General features: G+C 41.5%; 1 protein-coding gene across 3 annotated transcripts in view; it reads left to right on the forward strand.

Moving 5' to 3' along the window:
• The first annotated feature begins 3,308 nt into the window (after positions 1-3,308).
• The window catches only part of KIF14 (kinesin family member 14), a 44,393-nt gene continuing 23,409 nt past the window's right edge, over positions 3,309-24,292 (forward strand). For 2 of the 3 annotated variants that reach the window (XM_060232343.1, XM_060232345.1), the window contains exons 1-17: positions 3,309-3,584; positions 6,206-7,425; positions 8,302-8,556; positions 9,546-9,636; positions 10,339-10,434; positions 13,305-13,357; positions 14,102-14,132; positions 15,127-15,234; positions 16,802-16,918; positions 17,278-17,396; positions 19,490-19,662; positions 20,514-20,661; positions 20,758-20,821; positions 21,328-21,512; positions 22,361-22,463; positions 22,815-22,975; positions 23,661-23,808. In XM_060232343.1, the coding sequence (XP_060088326.1) occupies positions 6,314-7,425; positions 8,302-8,556; positions 9,546-9,636; positions 10,339-10,434; positions 13,305-13,357; positions 14,102-14,132; positions 15,127-15,234; positions 16,802-16,918; positions 17,278-17,396; positions 19,490-19,662; positions 20,514-20,661; positions 20,758-20,821; positions 21,328-21,512; positions 22,361-22,463; positions 22,815-22,975; positions 23,661-23,808 (2,964 nt within the window). In that variant the 5' untranslated portion in view covers positions 3,309-3,584; positions 6,206-6,313. Of the gene's footprint in view, positions 3,854-6,205; positions 7,426-8,301; positions 8,557-9,545; positions 9,637-10,338; positions 10,435-13,304; positions 13,358-14,101; positions 14,133-15,126; positions 15,235-16,801; positions 16,919-17,277; positions 17,397-19,489; positions 19,663-20,513; positions 20,662-20,757; positions 20,822-21,327; positions 21,513-22,360; positions 22,464-22,814; positions 22,976-23,660; positions 23,809-24,292 lie in introns of all 3 variants that reach the window. The other variant, XM_060232344.1, reaches the window with a different exon arrangement.

A 24,292-nucleotide genomic window follows, 5' to 3' on the forward strand; every position in this document is an offset into this window, starting at 1 on the left:
TATTAACAGAATTCTGAAGCTATTAAAAGAATTCTCCCCCTGTTTTTTGGATAATTCTGATGCTGGAGAAACTTTTAATTCTGTCATAGATTAGACAACTGAAGTCCATACTCACAGAAATTAAAATTCATAACTGTGATTGTCCTTATGATCTTTACAGTGTAATCCCAAACATAATTAAATTCTAGCTCTCTTGAAGTCAGTGGCATTAGAAGAGTGTAAATAGGTTAAGGATTACATGGTTAAACTGGAAGCAGACATTAGACCAAATAAAATTGTGCTTTTAGAGTGGAAGCATGGGTCAGAATTTTGGAGAGAGACCAGTGCCCAGACAGAAACTTCGCAGAGGGCTAGAGTATTTAGTTGCCAAGTGAGTTGCTTTGTATGGAAAACATCTTCTGTTATATGGAGAGACTCAGCTGGAATTTGAAGAAAGATGAGTCAGTACATTCAGCTGGTGCTGTATGAAATTATTAGATGTATTAGCTTGGCCAGATGAGCTGCTGGGAGTTCCCTGAGCAGTGCCTTCCAGTGTGTTTTTAATAAAATCAAATTAGCTGCCTGTGCCTTGTTCTTGTGTTGAAATTCCTCAGGTGTCTCTTGTCATGGTCATTTAAGTGGAAATTCAGTAGGCTCAGGATAATCCAATGGCCCTTGAAAGCCACTTTCAGAATGTTCAAAGTTGTATGATACAAACACCTAATTGTAGAAACAGAACACTTATGTATTCCATGACTACTGAAAAGACATCAGATGCACTTTCCACAGAGAGAAGCAACCATTCTACTTTTTAAAAGGAAGTGGGCCTTATTTGACCTGAGAATCCAGTTCTTTTGTGCCTTTTGCCAGATCACTAATACTTTCACAATGCTCACCCTTCCCCCAGGTATTTTATCTAGGTTGGACCAATTATACTAGGTATTTACTAGTTAAAAAGAAAAATGCCACTGCTTCTATTGTATAAAGGTTTCCCTTATACAACTTAGAGGGTACGCACAGGGAAAGGAGATTCCAAAGCACATCTACCTTTTGCTTTTTCTCTAAGCACTATATTAGCAACATTCTCTCTCTCTCTCTCGGCTTGGCTTCGCGAACGAAGATTTAAGAAGGGTGCAATAGTCCACGTTTGCTGCAGGCTCGCTGGTGGCTGACAAGACCAATGTGGGACAGGCAGGTCCGGCCACAGCGGCTGCAGGGAAAAGTCTGATTTAGGGTTGGTCCTGTAGCAGTGCGATTCTTCCTCAATCTCCTTTTGTCCTCAAGACCAGCTATGCGTGCGTTCTCAAAGGAAGAGACAGCCTGGTGGATGGTGTGCCTCCATGCTTTGCGATCTGAGGCTAGGTCAGACCACTGGTGATGGTTGATGTGACAGGTGCTAAGGGATTTCTTCAAGGAGTCCTTGTACCTCTTCTTTGGTGCCCCTCTATTTCGATGGCCGGTGGAGAGTTCGCCATACAGGGCAATCTTGGGAAGGCGGTGGTTTTCCATCCTAGAAATATGCCCTGCCCAGCGCAGCTGCGTCTTCAACAGCAGTGCCTCGATGCTGGTAACCTCCGCCCTCTTGAGGACTTCAGTGTTAGTCACAAAGTCACTCCAGTGGATGTTGAGGATGGTGCGAAGGCAGCGCTGATGAAAGCGCTCAAGGAGTCGCAGGTGATGACGGTATAAAACCCACGATTCGGAGCCGTAGATGAGGGTTGTCATCACAACCGCTTTGTAAACATTGATCTTTGTGCCTTTTTTCAGATGCTTGTTGCTCCACACTCTTTTGTGCAGTCGGCCAAAGGCACGGTTTGCCTTTGCCAGCCTGTTGTCAATCTCCTTGTCGATCTTGGCATCTGAGGAGATGATGCACCCCAGGTAGCTGAACTGCTGGACTGTCTTCAGAACTGATTCACCCACAGTGATGCAGGGAGGGTGATAATCTTCCTGGGGTGCAGGCTGGTGGAGAACTTCTGTCTTCTTCAGACTAACTTCTAGGCCGAATAGCTTGGCAGCCTCTGCAAAGCAGGACGTCATATGCTGCAGAGCTGATGCCGAGTGGGAGACAAGTGCAGCATCATCAGCAAACAGTAGCTCTCGGATGAGTTTTTCCATTGTCTTGGAGTGTGCCTTTAGTCGCCTCAGGTTGAACAGGCTGCCATCGGTGTGATAGCGGATGTATACACCATCGTCATCATCTAGATCTACTGCGGCTCTTTGAAGCATCATGCTAAAGAAGATCGTAAAGAGAGTTGGCGCGAGAACGCAGCCTTGCTTTACACCTGTGCCTATTGGGAAGCGCTCCGAGAGGTCGTTGCAGTGTCTGACTTGGCCTCGCTGGTCTTCGTGTAGCTGGATGATCATGCTGAGGAACCTTGGGGGACATCCTAAACGTTCCAAGATTTGCCACAGGCCTTTCCTGCTAACGGTATCGAAAGCTTTGGTAAGGTCGACAAAAGTCACATACAGCAACATTAACAAGAGCATAAACAACAGGCTCAGAACAATTCCTTGGGGGTGGGCGGCTTAAAGACTGAAAACGCAGACTTTGAAGGACTCATTTTACTCCTCCCTGCCAAGAAAAAAATTATATATCTCTCCTCCACCCACCCCACCTGCATTGGCAAGAAGAGCAAAGTAGGGTTTCTCTAGTTCAAGGGTGACCAAGGGTAGCTCTCCAAAAGTTTTTTGCCTACAACTCCCATCAGCTTCAGCCATTGGCCATGCTGGCTTGGGCTGATGGGAATTGTAGGCAAAAAACATCTGGAGAGCTACCCTTGGCCACCCCTGCTCTAGTTTAAAAGGCTTTCCCTTTAAATGCTTCTATGCTCTGACCGGCTGGTAAGGAGCTTTTAAAGTGTAACACTTTTTCATTGTGGTTGTCATCCAGGTCTCTCGCACTTGAATGCAAGGGGGGCGGTGTCCTGTCTTTTAGCATTTTAGTGCACTAGGCGGTGTCCAGCTGACCGGGAGGTCTCTCGCGCCAGAATCCCAACGGGCACCAGCCCCCTGGCATTCTGGAGCGCGAGAGGCGGCTGACTGGAAACATTAAAAAGGCATTCCCTTTAAATGTTTGCCTGCTGGCCGGGGGAGAGGGGTCCTCGAGCGCCAGAATGCCAAGTGGCATTTCTTCAATGGAGAAAGAACAACAGAAAAACAGTGAAATTGACTTACCTTTGAATGATGAATTGTTGAATTTTGGATTGTTGATTTATGAAGTGAAGTATGCAATTTTGTTCGTAATTTATATAGCACCTTGACCATTCAGTCGCCCGAGACCCGACTGACAGGGAACATTTAAAAGGCAGGGAGAGAGAGGGAGAGGCGTTACACAGAATTCCTGGGCAGAGAGGGGATAGCCACCCTATGTGTCCTGAATTATTTTCTTGTCTTGGTCGCCTCGCAAGTGGCGGCCTTCGATTCAGAGCCGGAAGTGTGAAAACAGCGGCAACTTCTTGCCTACTCTTTTCTGTTCCCTCTTGGGGGTGGTGTGTGATGTCATCTGCCAGTTCCAGCCAATGGCAGGCGCCGGCGGAGCATTCGAACGGGGAATTAGAGCCGCCGCTGAAGCGACCGGCTGTTAGTGGCTTGTTTAAGGGCAGGTAGGTTGATATGTGGGGGAAAAGTGCCGCTTCTGAGCACGTATGCATTCTTCTTCTGGCTCGCTTTGTCGGAAATTTCAGTATTCTTTACTTCTGAAAATGATTTTTTGGTGTAGGAGGGATAATTATAAAAGTATTCTCCTGTGACGGGTTTTTTCTATATTTACTGTCGTGGGAGCTTCCTTAAGAAGGGAAGACTGATGTTGCATGTCTGAAAGTGAGCTCTTCTCGCTTCACGTGAATGTTTTTATTGTATGCTGTTCACCCCCGTAAGTACATTATTAAGTTTCAGCTCCCAGGCATCTGACGCAGTTATTTATCCCTCCCTCTTACTCTGTTGCTGAATGCCTAATATGGACATTTTATCTAAATTGTATTGTTTCATCCAAGGCATTTGAGGGGATTTACAGACAACTCCCTCCCCCCATCATTTTAAAGGGTTAACAAAAATTTTAAAAAGCTTATTAAAATATGGTCTGTGGAAAGCTTTCATGTATCTCTTAAATATCAGATGCTGGAGATGTTTGTGAAATTCCACAGTATCTGGCTGTTTTTTTTTATTGAACAAACTGCAGGGATTTCTATTTGACCTAGCAACTCTTTTATGTTCCAATTATAAGCCTTGTGTGTCCCATGTTAATGTTACCCTGGATTAATTTATGCCTTGTTCTCTGCTCAGCATTTCTAATTGATTTGTGTCTTCACCTTATCTGTGCATATGTACTGAAAGGGCAATGGAAAAAAATTGCCCTATCTGCTTCCTCTGTGCAAGCACAAAAGGATGTTTTAAAGTGGTAGCAAATCCATGTTAAGGTGATGGTGAGTAGGCATTGCTCCTAAGAAGCTGTGTGTGGAGAAGGAGTGAAAGTGTGCTAGTAGCACACATAATTATTGTTACTTGGATTATTCCTTATGCCTCAAAACCTTGTGTGGTGCCTTGTAACTGAGCGGGATCCCTGCGGGATCTCTCCCAATTCTGCAGGGCCTGTAAAACCGATCTTTTCCAGCAGGCCTACAGTAACTAATGTGTGAGGAGCTGCCACTAGTATATGGCTGAATATTACCATCCATTGATCAGACACCTAATAGAGCAATGCAGAGAATTAAGAATTGTAATGAAGCTAGATCGCCTTTGTAAGAAATTTTATAGCACCATTTTTAAGTTTTAAATTTATAAATCATTTATACCGTATATGTTTTTGCTTTTAAAATCATAAAGTATTATTGTTGTGTTATGATTGTGAGCTGCCCAGAGTCCGTGTGTGGAGTGGGCGGCATACAAATTTAAGGTAAATAAATGAAATAAATGCTGTGGTATGTAGATTCTGGGAGCATGTACAGGTTGTTTAGCTGAGCTCTATTCCAGTGAGACAGGATGTCTAACAGTATTTTCAAACTGGGTGACTTGGGAAGACATATACAATCGGTGGACAACAAGCTGAGTGCTTGGTTGTCATGCAGCATCACCAAGAGTATTAGCAGTACATGTCAGGGTCCTGATAAGATTATTTTGGTTGGTTAAAAGGATTGTGAAATCAAAATGAGTGAATACTAAGTGTTGAAATATGGTGAAACGATTATGGGGCAGTCATATTCTAGAGATGACTGATCTAGCAAGCTCTGGTTGTAAAGATGGACATTACCTTGCATTTCTTCTCTTCCTTCAGTCTGTGACCTTTGTATGAAGTAGGGAGCCTGATTCCAGTGCAAAATAGAACTGGGCTTCTCCTTGTCTGCTGTAAACTGGCCTCTCCCCCCAGTTAAGCTGTAGATGAGGAAGGGATCTGTGTGATGAGCTGGTAAGGAAGGGCGTGAACCAACTGGAAATACTGAATAGGACTAGAGAGATTTTGGCAATGGTGTGCTAGGTACTCTCCTTGCAAGTAGGTAGATCTTTAGTCCCTGCTTCTCTCTTGAGTAGTGACACTAACCATCAAATTGTGGTTTAAATTATCAAGAGAAGAGAAACAAATAGGTTTTTAAATAATTGATGATAATCAAACATTCTTACTTCTTATCAGCACAATCTGATTACATAGCCTGCAAACTTTTTGCTGTACACAGTTATTTGTTTGCAGGAAGGGAAGGCAACTTTGAAATTAATGGAGTGCTGATTGGTTCAGAACGTGTGGAAGGATGTTAATAAGATCACTTATTTGACAATGAGGATAATCTTCCAGTACAGTTTTAGGAGTGTGGGATTGTAAGCAAAGTGCCCAGAATGTTCCATCAGAAGCAAGGTTACTAAATACTGGATGAGCAGTGTTTCTCCATGAGGTGTAAAGTAAACAGCTGTACTGTTTGGTAGTCCTGTATATTCATAATTTGTCACAATAATAATGAATGCTTATATCCTATTGTTTTAACTCAGAAGTCTTCCCCCAATTTGTTTTAATTTTGTTTGGCAGAGAGTTATAAACAGAGATATAAGGAATATAGTGTTTTTTCAGTTCAGATTTCCATTTAAACAGAGTTATTTTAAAAATGACACAATTGTTTTTTTTAAAGAAATCAGATTTTGATTTACTCAAAAGTTCTGTCAGGCTGACTTTACTAAATGTGGACTGGAAAACTGAGGAAGAGTTTATATATGTATAAGAAAATAACAATTTGTTTTACAGATCCTTTGGTGATACATTATAAAGAAAATAAGATTAACTGTCAAGTGCATTCCCCTGGGAAAAGTTTACAGAAGATAGTTTCAATCCTTCAGTTGCAGCTTGTTGGAAATGCCTATCTATATTGTGCCAAAGACATGTCATAGTACTCTTGGTGTATCCTCACAAAAATATCCCTCAGAGAATGCCATTACCAAAAGCAACAGGCTTGGGCCACAGGTTACACCACAAACAACAGAAAAGGAGAGAGGTACTCCACTGCCACAATCTCTGAGTGAAATTGAAGGAATAAATAGAACGTATGTGATTTCTGCCTGCAAGAAATTGGGTGATTCTTCAGTGGCATCTACAAGTGTAGATAAGAAGCTGAGCCTCAAAAGGAGGACAGTGAGAAGCAAAGGATGCTTGGATCACAATACCACACAGGACAGTGAAACTACACAAACCCAAAGGCAACCAACACTACAACAGCGTCTGAGAACTGGATCAAATAAGCAATGTAAAATAGACAACACACATGCAGGTAGGACAGAAAATGAAGGATCTCTTGCACAGAAGAGCAATGAAACTTTATGTCCACCAAAATGTAACAGTAAGGATGCTTCACTTGTTAAAAATGGCCTTCAGTCCCTCAAACACTCAGATATAAAGAGTAGTTTGGAACAGAAAAATAATTTCCTTTTTAATTGCAGTGAGTTCAATGGTACTTGTAACTACATTCCTTTGAAACAAAGGGCAGTTGGTACTAATTCACAAAATGAGGTTCTTAGTTCAGTGTTTTCAACAACTGTGAAACCTGAAGACAGTTTGCTTAAAGTGGCTGAAAAAGTTAACTCCAGTAAGCAAACGGAGACTGGCAGTGAGCAAAACAGATCTATGAAAAATGCAAGTTTGGGAAGACCGAAGACACCAAGGAAAACTATAGCAGAAGGAATTAAATTTATAGCAAAATGTGGACCTCTTCAGGATACCAGAAGTCCTACAATCTCCACCATGAGAAACAAGGTGTGTCTTCAAATAGTCTCGCAGAAGAAATCCAGTATTTCTGATCCACTCACTTTAAAGAATAAAAATGGAAGGGGACGAGAAAACAGCACGGATGTTCAAACTGCTTCGCTAAAAGAAGACATTCCGATTCAGGACACATGCGCCAAAGATGACCCTTTCAAAATTGAAAACAGTAAAGTGATTGTGGCAGTAAGAGTACGTCCATTCAGCACCAGGTCTGTCATTTTGTTACCATGTTTTGTCAGTGAGAGATTTCAGACTGCCTCTTACATAGACTTTTATGGCTTTCTACCAAGAGGTTCTGTGGCATAATATTCTTTTCTAGTGGTATTATCTTACAGTTAGCATCTGTAGTAAATTTTCATGAGCCATCATTTAGTATTTCATAGGCTTCAGTGCTGTACAAGACTGGGGGAAAAATGATAGAAGAAAAGCTTTTAAAATCAGTATCCATGGGGATTGAGGGTGGCTGGTTAACCAAATACACTTTTACATGGTGGAGAGAGCAGTAATGTCAGATAAGCAACCTGGTTCTCTGCCCTCTTGGCACTGCTGCTGAGTTGGGTCAGTGATGGGTGTATGACAGACTTGGTCAGGCCAAATGGCCTCTTCTGCCCAAGGGATAACTCATGCTCGGGCAGAGGCAGGAGAGGCATCTTAGTGCCAGGCATGCCAGTTAACTCACCGCTCTAGGTAACTGAGTGGCAGTTAACAAAGCTTTTACCCTACTACACATTTCCAGGACTGCTGTAAGATTTAGGATTTCATATTTGTAGTTAGTTCAGCCTTAAAATATGTATGTGTAACTGAAGTATAAGAAGTATTTTTTTTTTGTGTTACTATATTCCTAGAGGGTGTATCAGGTTCCATTGTTTTTCCGTTATTTATAGCAGAGCCTAAACAGTTTTATTCTAATAAACTAGTAATAACTCAAATTTCACTGCTATTGGTCAGTGTGTTTTGATGCTTGATTTTTCCATTTTATGTACACTTTTAAAGCTATTATTTAGGTCAGGTTCAGGACAGGATATAAGTTGTCAGAGAATATGCTCAGTTTTTCAATAAATCATTTTATTTTGTATCTTCTTCAGAGAGAAAAATGAAGAAAAGTTGCAAGTGGTATCTATGGCTGGACGAGAGACTGTTGTTCACCATCCAGGCACAAAACAAGTGTATAGTTTCAATTTTGACTTTTCATTCTGGTCTTTTGATAAGCATAATCATAACTTTGCGAGCCAGGAGATGGTTTATCAGTCAGTGGCTGTGCCTCTCCTGGAAACAGCCTTTGAAGGATACAACACCTGCCTCTTTGCATATGGACAGACTGGTTCTGGAAAGTCTTATACGTAAGTTGGATTGGCAACGCTGCATGCTTTTTATGTGTATGCTTCTGAAGTTCTTATTGAAATGCTACACTTACTTGAACCGACAGTATGGAGAAAATTCTCCTCAAATTTGTTTCTGGACAAAATTGCATTAACTGAATGGAAATGCTTTGAGGACTCTGCTACATATGTTGTCTAGTCCTATGGAAACTGATGTTGCCTAAAGGCTACAAAATTGAATTCGAAGCTTATATCTAACCCATACTATGCACTCGCTCAGTTGCCTTTGGTGAGTTCATATCTCTCTGCCTTAAGCTGCAATACAGGGATCTTGAGCTTCCTTGGAAGGAATTCCTTACAGGGTTGCAATATGGATTGTTGAGAAGTACTTTTAAATGCTATATGGCTGCCAAGCATTATTATTAAACACTTCAATATTGCCTGCTAACAGCATAATGTGGATTTAGATGAACAGAAGTCAGATTTTACCTCTGGGAGGTGACAGTCTGCAACTCACAGCCATATTGATAAGTATGTCTACTTCTGCACAAGTGGCTGCAGTGGATTTAGCCCTGAGGGTGGAGGAAACAGATTGCTTTTTGTTTAGTTGTTGGTGCTGTTCCTTTCAGTTGCCTGAATTCCAAGTACCATACCTATAAATCTACTGTAGTTCCACATTGAAGGAATAACCTACTATGGGTTGGTCTTGGACATATACCCAGATTTGATGTTTGATATCAGCTGTTACAGGTTTTCATCAGAGATACAGACAAGTAGTTAAATTCTCCCAACAGGTCTGCCAGATCTGTCTATTCAGTTTTTATTCACTATTCTAATAAATGTTACAACATTCTATGGGGAAGTTCTGCAGATGTAGCTAAAGCTTGTTCAAAGCTGATACCACTTAAATTGTAGTACTAGGTTAGAGAAACATGAAAGATTATTCTGAACTGAAAAATGAGTCTATAAATACATAAAGTATGTATTTGTTTTTGTGTGTATAATTATAGCATGATGGGATTTGATGATGATGAACGAGGAATAATACCAAGATTTTGTGAAGATCTATTTACTCGAATAGCAGATATGAAATTGCAGAAGGTATAGTCAGTATGTTCATTTGAACTACCTCTCCTCCCCCCACTATCAAGAGGAAAACTCTTGAGATCCACTGTTATAAATTCAGATATCTATAGGATTTGTTCCCAAACTGTTTTCAGTACTGCAGGCTGTTGTTCATTTTGATTTCTGTTTGGGGCTGGTTTCACTGTTAAAGATTCTGAAAATAGATTAGCTATTGTTAAATATAAGCCCTAATCTTGGCATCATGCACACCTCCTGCTGTGAGCAAAATATAACACAATCTGGGTGCATCCATGAAGCACTCAATTTCTACAATGGAGAAAAGTGGAAGCTGGATGGGCTATGTGGATGTGCATACATTCATGGTGCATTACTGCACCCAAACTATGGTATGTGGAGAGCTGGAAGCACATCTTGCCACATGTAGACTTTCCCTGAATGTGAACTGGCTCATAGACTTGATCACATCGACACAATTGTCACATATGTATGTGATCAGGTAGTTGGTACAGGAACCTAGTTCAGATCTTGCTTCTCATACGTTTATGATGCTATTGCCTCCCCCCCTCCTTCCCACAAAAGGGGGGCAAAATCATCCTCCACTGAAATGCTAGGAAGGATCCAAGCTATCATAATATTTCATGACTAAAGGAGCAAAGTGGTAATATGTTTTAGAAATGTGGCACCTAATCATCAGTATAACTATTTGTATTTTGCTAGACTTTCTGCCTTGAGATGAGCTATTTTGAAGTCTACAATGAAAAAATTCATGATTTACTTGTCTTCAGAACTGAAAATGAGCAGAGGAAACAGCCTGTAAGTTACTTTTCCTATTCTGTATGTGTTGAGTTAGGTGTGTTGTAGGAGATCCATGGTTAGGTTTTTTGTTTTGTGGTTTGCAACCCACATGGCTGCTTTGAAGGCTGTAGAAATGGCACTGGGGAGAGTGTGTGGAAATTGCCCTGTTAGCCTGTCTTCTCCATACTGCAGACCTGTATGGGTTTTCTTTTTTGTGTGGGGAGGACTAGGGGAAATAACACAGGAGGAGGAAAGGATTAAAATCTTGGACATTCTTCTCCACATCCCTGATATTCAACATGGTTAAATGAGGTCATTAATACTGTAATTTTTTTTTAAGTGATCCTAATTGCAAAATTCCCATTTAACCTCTAGTTTGACTTGTAAGATAGGTTTGGGATATAGTCAGTCTAAAAACCATAAGCATCTAGATTGTTGCCCTTAGGTAGGAACATCTCACCATTGCTGTTACAAACATCTACAAAAACTCATGTGTAATTTGCCAACTACCTGGAGAAAAATGTTGTAAGTCTATGCTGAGTGAGGGCACAGATTTCTCAGGTGAAGAGGTACCTGGAGCTAGCCTTCAACCAGTAACTGAACTGCCTGTAGCTGGCTCTGTGCCAGAAGGAGAACAATAAAGGATAAGGTTACTGGCTGATCAGGAGTCACAGCCTACAGCTGAAATGCCTTGTAACTCTGAAGCAGTAAATAGGTCTTCAGAAGCTGCTTCCAGCCCACCTAGATCACCTGCACCCTTGCAATGCCAGCACTATCAGAGACATTTAGAGTTGCAACACAGGAAAAGAAGTGTTAAGACTCATGGCCCAATCATCAGCAGTCAGTTGAAGAGACAAATGAATAGTTTCAGGATGACTGTCAAGAAATTGGCTGGGAGTTTAGCTCATTAAGACTTGGCTATAAATTCAGCCAGGAGAAGCAGTAGTTTGTGGATGCAGCAAATACACTTTGCTACTGAGCCACTGACCTTGCTGTTACTGGAGCTTTGCAACCTTGAACTGGACCTGACATCTGGCTTTCTAGAACCCCTGACCTTGGACTTGCTGCCTGGAACTCCATGACCCTAGATTGGACTTTTGGCAAACCTGCTTTCTGAAACCCCTGACTTTTGGACTGACTGGACTTTGGTAACTGTGCAACCTTGCCTGCAACCTGTCCTGCTGAACCCCAGCCCTTGCCTCCTGGGGAAGCTGCACCCATACAAATGTCCTGAACTTTTCACAGAGGCTTAAGGAGATCTTTATTTACTTAATTTATGCCTCTACTTTCTCCACTGGGGACCCAAAGCAGCTTACTACAGCATTCTCTTCTCCTCCATTTTATCTTCACAACAACTCTGAGGTAGATTAGGCTGAGATTGGTTAAAGGTCACCCAGCCAGCTTTGATGATGGAGTGGGGATTTGAATCTGGGTCTCCCAGATTCTAGTCCAACGTTCTATCCATAACACCACACTGATGTTATCTACCTCCATGCCATGAAAAGCTTCATCTGCCCATTCCTACATATCAAGCCTCTATTAAAGGAACAGGACACTTTTCTCCAGGCCTGTTGACAACCCCATGGCCCTGATGTGACAAGAAGATCATCTAAACTCTTATTTAATGAGATTTTGGGGAGGAGCTGTTTTTTCACTCTGTTCTGTTTTTGTGCCAATATCGTGTTCTTGTTTACATACCGTATTTTTTGGACCATAAGACGCACCCCCCCCCCCCAAAAAAAAGTGGGGGGAAAAGTGTGTGCGTCTTATGGAGCGAAGGTACATACCTTCCTGGGGGGGGGCGATCCGCTGCCTCTGCCTCCGATCCGGCGCTTCCCCCGCGCCTCCCTGCCTGGCTCCGTCTTCTCCCAGCAAGCGCTGGGATCGCTCCACGTGGCCCCACCGCAAACCCAGCGCTTCGCGAGCGCCGGCTGCGGAGGGGGCAGCGTGCTTCCTCCTTGCCTGTGTGCCTGGCTCCACCTCTGATGCTTAAAGCAAGCGCTGGGATCGCTCCCTCCGCCCTCCAATCCCAGCGCTTGCTTTAAGCATCACAGCTGAAGCCAGGCACACAGGCAAGGAGGAAGCACCCGCCCCCTCCGCAAACCCAGAGCTTTGCGAGCGCCGGCTGTGGAGAGGGCAGCGTGCTTCCTCCTTGTCTGTCTGCCTGGCTCCACCTCTGATGCTTAAAGCAAGCGCTGGGATCGCTCCCTCCACCCTCCGATCCCAACACTTGCTTTAAGCATCAGTGGTAGAGCCAGGCAGACAGACAAGGAGGAAGCACGCTGCCCTCTCCACAGCCGGCTCTCGCGAAGCGCTGGGTTTGCGGAGGGAGCGGGTGCTTCCTCCTTGCCTGTGTGCCTGGCTTCAGCTGTGATGCTTAAAGCAAGCGCTGGGATTGGAGGGCGGAGGGAGCGATCCCAGCGCTTGCTTTAAGCATCAGAGGTGGAGCCAGGCACACAGGCAAGGAGGAAGCACGCTGTCCCCTCCGCAGCCGGCGCTCGTGAAGTGCTGGGTTTGCAGTGGGGCCACGTGGAGCGATCCCAGCGCTTGCTGCAAGAAGATGGAGCCAGGCAGGGAGGCGCGGGGGAAGCGCCGGATCGGAGGCAGAGGCAGCGGATCGCCCCCCAGGAGGAAGGTGCGTCCTATCGTCCGGAGCGCCTTATTTCTGCTTTTAAAATTTCTCTTAAATCTTTGTTTTACCTGGTATGAGTCTTGTAGTGGTCAATGCTGGACACATGTCATCTGTTAAAATAAAAGGGAGCCTTAAAGTGTAAAAGTGGATAATTTTGAGGGTTTTCAAAATTCATTTTGTGAATCCCACCCCCCTCCCCAGTAATAATTATGTGTAATTCAGGTCTTTAATATGCACTTTTTTCTCTGATGAATAGCTTCGTGTAAGAGAACATCCAATCTTTGGACCCTATGTGGAAGATCTGACAGTGTAAGTCTTTATGTTCTAGATATTCACAGATGTCTAGGTACTGATTTCTAATATGGTTTGCTAATTATAAATTCCAGAAGAACTTTGCTGCTGGGGAATGGGCCAGTTATTTTCAGTCAATTTGTCAAAACTGGGTCTCACCCTGCCAAACTACCTCTTGGTCATACCTGTTCTTTTCACAACATTCTTTCTCATTAACTTCTTGTCTTCCCTGCACCCAGCTTATTCACAAACTTTTGTTTACTCTTCTCTCTTGGCTCTATGCTTTCCTTCAGCCTCTCTATCATCAGCTCCCCTGACCCTAATCTTCTGTGCCTTCTTGGTCATATTCACATACAATATACTGGTCCCTAGCCTATCCTGCATGGATTATCCTAAATCAGTGCTAAATGTATGGTTTTGTCTTTTCTCTTGGAAACTGGTATTCAGAGATCCTGTTGCTATTCATATTTTGAGTAGTTAAGAGTGTTCATGATTACTCAGTGATATTATAATAGCTTAATTCTAATAGGGGCTGTAGCTCCACTGAAACAAGTGCAGTACAATATACACTATTTTGTATTTCAGTGAGTCTATGAGGAACAGATGTTGCTTTCTGTTTTTGGGATCTGGGCTATTATACAGTTAGAACGATAGGTTACGTAATCTGTGTTCTTATCCATTGACCATAGAACATTCTGTAGTATCAGATTTTTGCTTGTATATGTTAACTCCTCAATATATAACTTTTTTATTTCTCTTTAGGAATGTGGTCAGTTCTTATTCAGATATCCAGGTAAGATTTCTCCCCCACCCCCAAATCGTGACCCTTCCAAAAAGTATATGTAAGAATATTCTACTTTTTCAGATAATTTCCAGGGTGGTGAACTGAATATAATAGAACAACCTCATTCACTTAACATCTCACCTCTTTCTATAGAAGTAAATATCTGAACATTAGTTTTGTGAAGGAGGACTTTGCACTGGTTCTGTTGATCCCTGTCTTTATGAGAAATTGTCTCTTTGTTTATTTGCTTGCTTATGTAATTTATTGCTGCTACTAAATGTGCTGAAATTGGCAGAATACAAATAAAGAATGAGATCAATTGAAAGCCACCCAACACCACAAGGGGGAACTATCCACTAGGTAAACCTGCAAGTCATTTAGGGGCTCTCCTATCTGCCCTGTACCTTATGGCCATGGCAGAGGATGAGATGTGGAGTGCTCTCTGGAGAGGCATGAATGGTAGGAGGCTAACCACCATGCTTCCTGGGGTGTGGTGTCAGCCTTGCATGGTAGGGATGCTTGTACTTGATTTTCTGGCATGGCTCAGAAGACTGGCCTGTGTGTTCAGCGCTGGAAGGAGTATGTTGCTCTCTGGACAGCTAGGAATGGTTTTCAAGTGAGACATGCAGTTCTTGTCAAAATTTAGATAAGTAACTCATAAAAAAGGTAAAGGTGCAAGCACCAGTTGTTTCCAACTCTGGGGTGACGTTGCTTTCACAATGTTTTCATGGCAGACTTTTTTACGGGGTGGTTTGCCATTGCCTTCCCCAGTCATCTACACTTCCCCCCAGCAAGTTGGGTACTCAATTTACCTCAAAAAAGGTGGAAGGCTGAGTCAGTCTGGAGCTGGCTACCTGAACCCAGCTTCTACCGGAATTGAACTCAGGTAGTGAGCAGAGAGCTCAGACTGCAGTACTGCAGCTTTACCACTGCGCCATAGGGCTCTTACTGGGAAGTTTTTTAAAAAAAAACCTTGAATGTTACATCTTATTTGCATTATCAGGGTTGGCTCCAGCTAGGAAATAAACAGAGAGCTACTGCTGCCACAGGCTTGAATGACAAGAGTTCTCGGTCGCATTCTGTTTTTACCCTTGTAATGACGCAAACAAAGGTAGCGTATGCCTAACTGACTTGTTTTTAATGACGGAATAATGCTATAGGAATTGAGTAGAAATGTAATTACTTTTGTACAGTCTACGGAAGAATGTATATTTTAAATAGTATGTTGCCTTCCCTCCTGCCACTTCTTAAGGGGAGGGCAGGGTGTGTGTGGCCGTGGTCATCACCACTCACAATGTGTCACTGTTTGAAATGATCAGATTCTTTTCCTTCCAGGCTTCTGACTGGATAAAATGGAGGAAGGGAACACTACATATAAAAATAGTTCTGCCTTCAGCTTTTTGAAAGAAGGATGGGATAAAACAGTAGTAGATAATGAGACAGGAAATTAGGAGAGGTTGATCTTGTCCCTATTTTGATGTCCTGTGCCTCAACAACGATGATACTTGTGCATATGTGCTTCACTCACACTACTGAGAAACATTACATTCAGCAGAAGTTAATGCAAGCCCTTGTTTGATGGGTCAGGAAAGTAATCACAACCCCCTCCCCCCACAAAACCTCAAATCACCGTCACCAAAAACCAGAGAACTGAGCTCTGAAGATGTGTGTCCGGTCACACATGAATTTCTCTCCCTCTCCCTGCAGCCCCAGAATCATTTTGATAGTGGATGATAATGCTTTCTACAGCAAAAGGAATATGAAGGGCAGTCCAGTAGCAACTTCAGTAGCACCTTGATGGCCAACAAAAATGTCCAAGGTATAAGCTTTCTGTGAGCCAAAGCTCACTTTGTCAGATACAAATAGGAAGGAAGGTCCAAATATTAGAAGGTGGGAAGGGTGTTGGAATGAAGGGCCAGTTGGAGTAAGGATGCAGATGCACAATCCAAAAGGTAATAATCTTGAATAGAGCTGGGAAATATGCACAGAGATGGGAATAGCCGAAAATTAGCATCCGTAATGAGATAAGAATCCTATGTATTTCGTCCAGGGAGAGGAGGGAGTCCATTATCTTGAATTTGTTGATGACAAGTTCAGCTATCTCATATTGTAATCTCCCTTTGGAGTTTCTTTGCAGGATAACTGCTACTCTTAGGTCAGCAACGGAATATCCTGGAAGATTAAAATGTTCTCACACTGGTTTCTGAGTGTTGGGGAGTATACGTGGAGGGATAAATATAGTCTTATTTTTCAGGAATAACTGTTTAGGTGGCTTTATTTTGGAAGCTAGTGTGCTCTTTGATCTTTAGTCGATCTTAGTGCATTCTTTCCTTTGAAAAACCTACATACCTTATTGACATTTAACAATGGCTGGGGTGGGGGCAACAAAGTTCAAGTTTGATCTTCTAAGATGCGCTATGTGCATTTGAAAGCTGACTATATAAAGTATAGAAAGGGAAAAAAATCAGGCTTTTAAAATATACTGTACAAAGAACATAAAGGTAGCATGTGCTTCCTAAGGTTATTGTTGCTGCCCTGTCTTTTGAAGTGATAGTGTGATGGGGGCTCATCTTTTTTCCTTTTAGGTAAAAAGAGTATATATGCAATGATTTCTGGCTTTGAGCACAGAACTACAGATTTGGTAGAGATGTCTAACTATGGCTGTCTCTTTGCTTTAGACCAATATTGTGGGGAAGGAGGAATGTGAACATCGAATTATCAGTCGTGTGAATCTAATAGATCTGGCAGGCAGTGAACGCTGCTCAGCATCTCAAACCAGTGGAGACAGACTGAAGGTAAAATGAGACACTGCACAGGGCACTCCTGTGTACTCAGAAACTCACAGGCTGTCATGAAGCTGTCTTATATTGACTCAGACCCCACTGGTCTGTCAAGGTCAGTATTGTCTCCTCTGACTGGCAGCGGCTCTCCATGGTCTCTGGTGGAAGTCTTTCAGACTGTAAAAATGCTAGATCATTTTTAACTGGAGATACCAGGGACTAAATCTGTAACCTGCTGCGTGCAAAACAGCTGCTCTGCTATTGAGCCATGGCCCCTCTGCAATCTAATGAAGAACTGCTGTGAATGCTGCTTGTAGAGAGCCTAGATGGCCAATATCATTAATGCATTTCTGTTTCTTTTCTCATTTGTATAGGAAGGTGTGAGTATTAACAAATCCCTGTTGACCTTGGGGAAAGTTATTTTTTTACTGTCTGAGCAATGTCAGAGCCGGAAGAAAGTGTTCATTCCCTACCGTGAGTCTGTCCTTACATGGTAGGTGCATCTCTTTTGTACCAGAAGGCATTTCTAACTTCTGGATTTTATACCAATTCTTTCATTCTCAGCTGACTGTGCTGAGCTATTTCCAAGACATCCTGGGAACATTGCCTATGATAATTCAAATGCTGACTCCGGGGGTTTGATCCAGCTCTGACTCATTTTTGTCAAATCACATTTTCCCCATCTTTCCCCCCTCTTGTTTGTCTTGACTTGATCTTAGCAATGGAATTGGACACACAAAAGTAAGGAAAAGCTTAAGTATTAACAACAGCCATGATTTTTCCAGGCTTTTAACTGTTTTAAACTCTTTTGCTCTCCATGGGAAAGTTATTTAAGGGTTTAACAGTTCAATTGAGTATATTGTTATTCTAGAATAAACCCACTGATCTTAGACTGGAATAAATGGATAGAATGGCCCTGTAAGTTTCTTCCATTGAAATAAATGAGACATAAAAAGTAGTTGTGTTTGACTTTATAATGCTCAGCTTTATGAAGAGGAAAGGGATGAAATGTGTTCATTCCTATGGATGCTGCAAATGATACAAAATAAACTTTTACTAAAAATAGCTCCGTTTAGACCACAATTTCTTTAGCACTTAGGACTGAATGTAATGGGTTGTAGGTATCTTGCATACTAACATAATTCTGTGAGTGGTATAAATGAGACCACAAGGTGGCAAACACATAACTAATTGGTATCCTTTCTATTTGCAAAAAACCGTAGATTTCTTAAAACATTTGTCATGAAACTTAGAAATCAGTGGCCCCGCATCAAGTCCTTTGTGACTCCTTCCCCTCATACCTTGAGCCAACATCTTTGTGCAAGGTATTGCTTCTAAACTAGAGGAGCAAACCACAAAATACAGAAGAGTACAAAATATAACATCATATGAACCACGTTCACAGATGATTGACAATCTATAAAGTTATGGGACAATGCTGTTCATTGCTAGTGACATAACAGTGCATCAAAATTCCTTGCACAACAGAAATTACAATGTACCGTAACTTCCCAAATACAAGAGCTAGCAAAACATACAGAAAGTTGATATGTATCTCCATCATATGGACAGAAATGATTTTCTGTCGTCATGGATAAAATATCTAGTTCAACTAAATTGTATGCCCAACTCTCATCTACAAGGAATTAAAAGCATATAATTTGTCAAAATCGAAATTCAAGAAGTGGATGTTGAATTAGGGAAGTGGCCATTAATAGTCTTAATAGTTTGCCAGCAGAATGCCCTTTTAAAGTCTTTGTCAGATTGCTAGCAGAATATTGTCTTGGAGTCTTTGTCAGATAATTATCCAACATTTACTATCGAACATTTACTTTCAAATTACAAAGCTCTGAATCCCGAGCTCTTACTCATTTCCAATGTGATTCAAGGTTGCAGCTGCTGGCCCCTGTGGCATGATCAGCTCCTTTGTGCATGTGTCCTTTCAGTGCTGGGAAGGTAGGGAAAGGGGTACAGACTGGCTCAGAAGTGCAGTGTTGCTATTGAGCATTCTGTTTTCATCTTGGACTGTGTGTGATTTTCCAAGGAAATCAATGGGAACTGAATTGATTGTGTCTAACGATCTCATATCACTTTTGAGCCCTGCTGGCCCTCAGCCTTCTCGTTAATGAACACAGAGGGAACTTGCAGGCCCCTCTACCTAAATGCAGATGCCTCTGGGCGTCTCTGTTTCCCAATCAGTGTTGGAATGAATTTGAATAGTTGCAAGGACCTTTTTGATGAGGAAAAAGCAGCAACCCCCCAGAATCTACTGTGTTTTCACAAAGGCCTTTGCTTGGTCCTCTTTTTCATATGGAGGGGATTCTCCAGTCCAGGACATGGGAGTGGGGTGGAGGAACATACTATGATGGTTGGGAATTTCCATCCCCTGAGTTGTTTGAGAAGAAGCAAGGCTCCATGGGCAAAGAAACCAGGCACCCCCATTCTAATCCTGGTGAAGCTTGAATTCTATTTTTTTAAATTAAAAATTCAGATCAGCTATCGTCTTATAAGTTAAAATGAACAAACCATACAGACTGAGTTCAGACTGGGGAAAAGTCACTGTGCTTTTATTTTTTACCAATTAAGGTTGTTAAAAGACAGCCTTGGTGGAAATTCAAAAACTGCTATGATTGCCACTGTGAGTCCTGCTGCCAACAATGTGGAGGAAACGCTGAGTACCCTTCGATACGCTAAGCAAGCTTGTTTCATAATCAACACTGCCAAAGTAAATGAGGACATGAATGCTAAATTAATCCAAGGTGAGCTTAACACACTATGTTATGTAACGTTTGGGTTGTTTCACACATTCTGCCAAGACAAACTTGGGTTTGCCACAGTTTGTGCATTCAAGAGGAGATGTGGAAATAGGTATGCAGGTCATGAAAACCTGTGTAGTTGAAATCCTCAGTGTGATAAAAGTGGCCCAACATATTGTCAGCTTCAAGGGGAAGAATCTAGCAGAGTCATCACTAGCCTGTAGTACCAAAAGTTTGCTAACAGCTTAAAGCTGGTTTGCAGTCAGTTGCAGCTGCCTGATAAAAGTGTCTTTGTTACACATCTTTGCAATTACAATTGTATTAATATTTCTCACTTTTAGTATACCCTTGGAGCATCTTAGGTATATGCCCCAAAAATGTTACTTGTAGAGCAATTCAAATATTTTTTTTCTAAATTTCCAAGACAGAATCCTTATACTGCAAACATTACAGTCCTACAGTTAGGTTTTAAATACATGTATGGAAATCAGTGGGGCTCAATAAATATACATAACCACGTTCTGAGATTATGGGCTGGCATGCTCCTGTTCTGTCTCCTTGCAGCCCCATCTCCTTTTTTTAAACTTGGAAGTAAATTCCAATGAATTCAGCTGGGTTATATACTCTAGTAAGTATGCTTGTGCTTGCAGCCTTGATGTAAGAGGGTGATCTGAAATATTTCTCAGTTTATTACTATATGAATTGTGGACCAAAAATAATATTGGTTTTAATTTAATGAATTTTTTTAATGAGATGAATGTTCATATGCTTCTTGCTATTGTTGAGCATTTTTAAATAAGCCAAAAACATTTGTAGATATGTTTTAATTGCTGAGCTCTCTTTGGTCAATGTAGAATTGAAAGCTGAAATTGAGAAGCTGAAATTGGCTCAGAAGAATGTGCAGAATATTGACCCTGAGAAACACAGACTTTACGTGCAAGAAATAACCTCTCTGAGGATGAAGCTACACCAGCAAGAGAAGGAGATGGCTGAGATGCAGAGGTAAGGGTATTTTCCTGTTCTTCTGAAGATTACATCCTGCTTGAGTTTAACTTATTTTCATTCCATGAGTAACGTTCTTCTTTCTGATTTATGAAGGGCCTGGAAAGAAAAACTTGAACAAGCAGAAAAAAAGAAATTTGAAGAAACGATGGAGTTACAGGTATTGTGCTTCAAGTGGATTTAGGTGTTGATGCAAAATTATGGGTTGGATCCAATGATCTGTCAGTGGAAGGCACCAATGATTATGGACATTCTTGTATTCTCCTCTTCCCAGTGATCCTTTCAGACCTTGGGAAAGTTTCTTCCTGTAGCTGAAGGACCCATGTGGGGCTGGAGTCTGCAATGGAGATGCAATCACCCTTTCAGCTGCTTCTATCACGGCAGCTCCATTGAAGGAAGAGGGAGGGGATGATTTCTACAGGTCCCACAACTCTGAGAATAAATTTTCCTGGCATCAGAAAGGACTGCTGAGTGGAGGGGAACACAGTTAAGCTCTATACATCCAAGCATCATTGGATCCAACCCAAAGAGCCTTGGTTAAACTCTGTTCTCTATATTATGTTCCCACAAACAGCAAGCGAACAGACAGTTCAGTTTTTGTGAGATTCTCTTTCTTAAAAAACAAAAAAAGATAGAGACCCTGACTTTCTGACTCCTTCATTTTAGAAAGCTGGCATTACCTTCAAGGTGGACAACAGTCTGCCTAACTTGGTCAATCTGAACGAAGACCCCCAGCTCTCGGAGATGTTGTTATACATGATAAAAGAAGGGCAAACTACAGTTGGGAAATGCAAGCCAAACTCAGGTCATGACATCCAGCTCTCGGGAGTCTTGATAGCTGACAATCACTGGTATGTGTTTTCTCCAAAAATATACACTTTTCCTGAAGGATGAGAAATAGGTTATTGCTGTATTGCAATACTTCTGACCCCGTAAAAGAAATGCAGTTTCACTGAAATGGATGCATGGCAACCTGTTTAGATTTACAACCAAGTATACTGCACACTTGTTTTTGTGTAAATGGAGCAGAGTTCCACTCCAGAGTGCTTCATATCTTTGTTGTGTGATGTAATTATTTTTAAACTGCCCTAGCCACTTTGATTGCTGTGCTGAAGTATGGATTTACAGCTAGGATCCAAAAAACCCCTACAATGCTACTTTGCTTGCTCCAGGGCATCTATTTATTTTATTTATTATTTATTACTTCACATTTATATCCTGCCCTCTGCAAGCGGACTCAGGGCGGCTTACAATCAATTATATAAAACAATTTAAAACCAATAAAATACATTTAAACATTTTGTGGTGCTGTAGACTTCTTGAACAGTAGCTGCACCTCTGCACTGAGCCGAGTTGCTATAGCCAGTTGTTGTGCTGTAGAATAGGAGTGAGCTGCCAAACAAAAAGACCACTCAGCTCTAGATCCTAGGTGACTTGTGTATTCAAAAGAGATCCATACACATGTTTGGAGCTTTGTCATAACGCTTGAAGTTGCCTTCTACAGAGTGAGCTGATTGGTCCGTCTGGCTCATTATGATCTGCTCAGACTGGCAGTGGTTCTCCAGGTTCTCAGGCAGGAGAAATTGTTTTCTGACATGTGTCACTTTAGATTCTTTAACTGCAGATAACAGGGACTGTCTGGAAACAAAGCACGTGCTGTATCTCTGAGTCCCTCCCAATTAATGTTTCTGTGTTACAGTGTTATCAAGCACGTGGAAGGTGCTGTGAGCATTACTCCACTGGGAGAAGCAAAGACATATATTAATGGAAAATGCATTTCAGGTCCTACATTAATGCACCACGTAAGTAACTGCAGGTTTGTGTGTGCTGGAACAGATGGTAGATATATGTGGATTATTTTAAAACATTGACTTTAAACTTTTGTTTTATTTATTTTTATTTCAAACATTTCTAATTCTGGCTTTGCCCCCAGTACAGGGTCATCAAGGCGGCAAATGTTTCAGACGTTAATACATTTTATATATAAATATATAAAACATTTAAAACACCTATGCTGAAACATACAAGCACATAGGCACACAAACTTGTGTGTTGTATGCTGATTTAAGATGGTTAGTCATGAGACTGTGGCATTTTAAAGAATTCTTAAGTTAATTATAGCATGTTAGTGAACAAACTTCTGGATTTTATAGGGTGATCGCATCATTCTTGGGGGGAACCACTATTTTCGCTTTAATCATCCAGAAGAAGTTCAGAAAGTCAAGTACGTTTCTTGTGGGGCTTCCCTGCCTGAGGAGGGTCCAAAAGACTTTGAATTTGCAAAAAATGAACTGCTGGCTGCACAAAGGGCTCAGTGAGTATGATTAGATATTCTGGCTTCCCCCTCTTGGCTGTGGCACCAATATTGCATGTTGGTCTCTGGAACTTTGAAGTTAGGGGCATGGAGGTGAAATTCTGTTCTCTTTTGACAACACTGTGAATAGCAAAAACTATTTTGAATATGTAAAGCATGGTGTTGTATTTTAGTAACATAGATAGAAATTCAGCTGACACTGGAAAATTTTATGTTAGTTATTTAGTTCCAGTGGTTATATACCTAATTTGTAGTTTCTTTTTGAAGCACAAGCAAAAATAGGTATGAAATAGCACTGTAATCCTAATACCGAATGATCACAAAAGAAGCTTGCTGTGAGAATGATGACATCGTTTGCTCTGTCACATCCTTCTTGGATTTTATGGGTGCCTGTCTGCCAGCGAGCAATCATGTCTAAATTTGAGGAAAATCTGATTTCATCCCTATTAGAGAACTAGTGAGATTTAGAATGAAGGTGAAATTGTGAAAAGGTAAAGATCCTTAGCAACATTTTTAAAAGAAGTGTTAAAGTTTTGGTGAATATTTGGTAGTTGAGCATTTCGTGACTGTACATTGCCATATAGGTAGACTTTGTGCATGTGTGTTCTGTAAAAACTGCTGTTAAACTGCACAGTCACTAAGGTATAAATTAGAGCATTTATTCGGCTTGCGAAAACACTTTCAGGTTGGAATCAGAAATAGAAGAAGCACGGCTGAGAGCAAAGGAAGAAATGATGCAAGGAATCCAAATTGCAAAAGAAATGGCCCAACAAGAACTCACTTCTCAGCAAAGAATTTATGAAAGCCAGATAAAATCACTGGAGGTGCAGCTGGTAAGTCACTACTGCATGTTTAAAATAAATGGCCTTGATCTCAGTCTTCTTACAATGGAGTCCAAATTTGTTTGTCACATCTCATAATCATCTGCATGGTCTTGCAGACTTTAATACATAACTGTTGCAGTGTAGATAATGCAGCATGTTTGGATGCATCTGCACTGGCTGAGTGTGCCAAGGTATTCCTTGCTGGCTGGGAAAGAATATATACATATGTCCTCTGCAATCTTTCTTGCTCTTTTCTTATCTGTCTATCACATGGTTGGAGTTGAATGGAGAGGAATATGTGTATGTCTATGAACTTTAGCATAACTGAGCTATGAACTGGGCTGGTAGTGAATACTGACTGTTCTTCTGTTTATCCTCTTTATTTCTTTTAAATACTAGGTTCAGAAAAACAACCCTGTTATAATATGCCCCCTTTAAAAAACCCTTTGATTTCCCATTATATCAACCATTCATCCTGCATACTCTGGGTTTT

The sequence above is a fragment of the Heteronotia binoei genome, chromosome 2 (genome assembly GCF_032191835.1).
Source record: "Heteronotia binoei isolate CCM8104 ecotype False Entrance Well chromosome 2, APGP_CSIRO_Hbin_v1, whole genome shotgun sequence".
Lineage (NCBI taxonomy): Eukaryota > Metazoa > Chordata > Lepidosauria > Squamata > Gekkonidae > Heteronotia > Heteronotia binoei.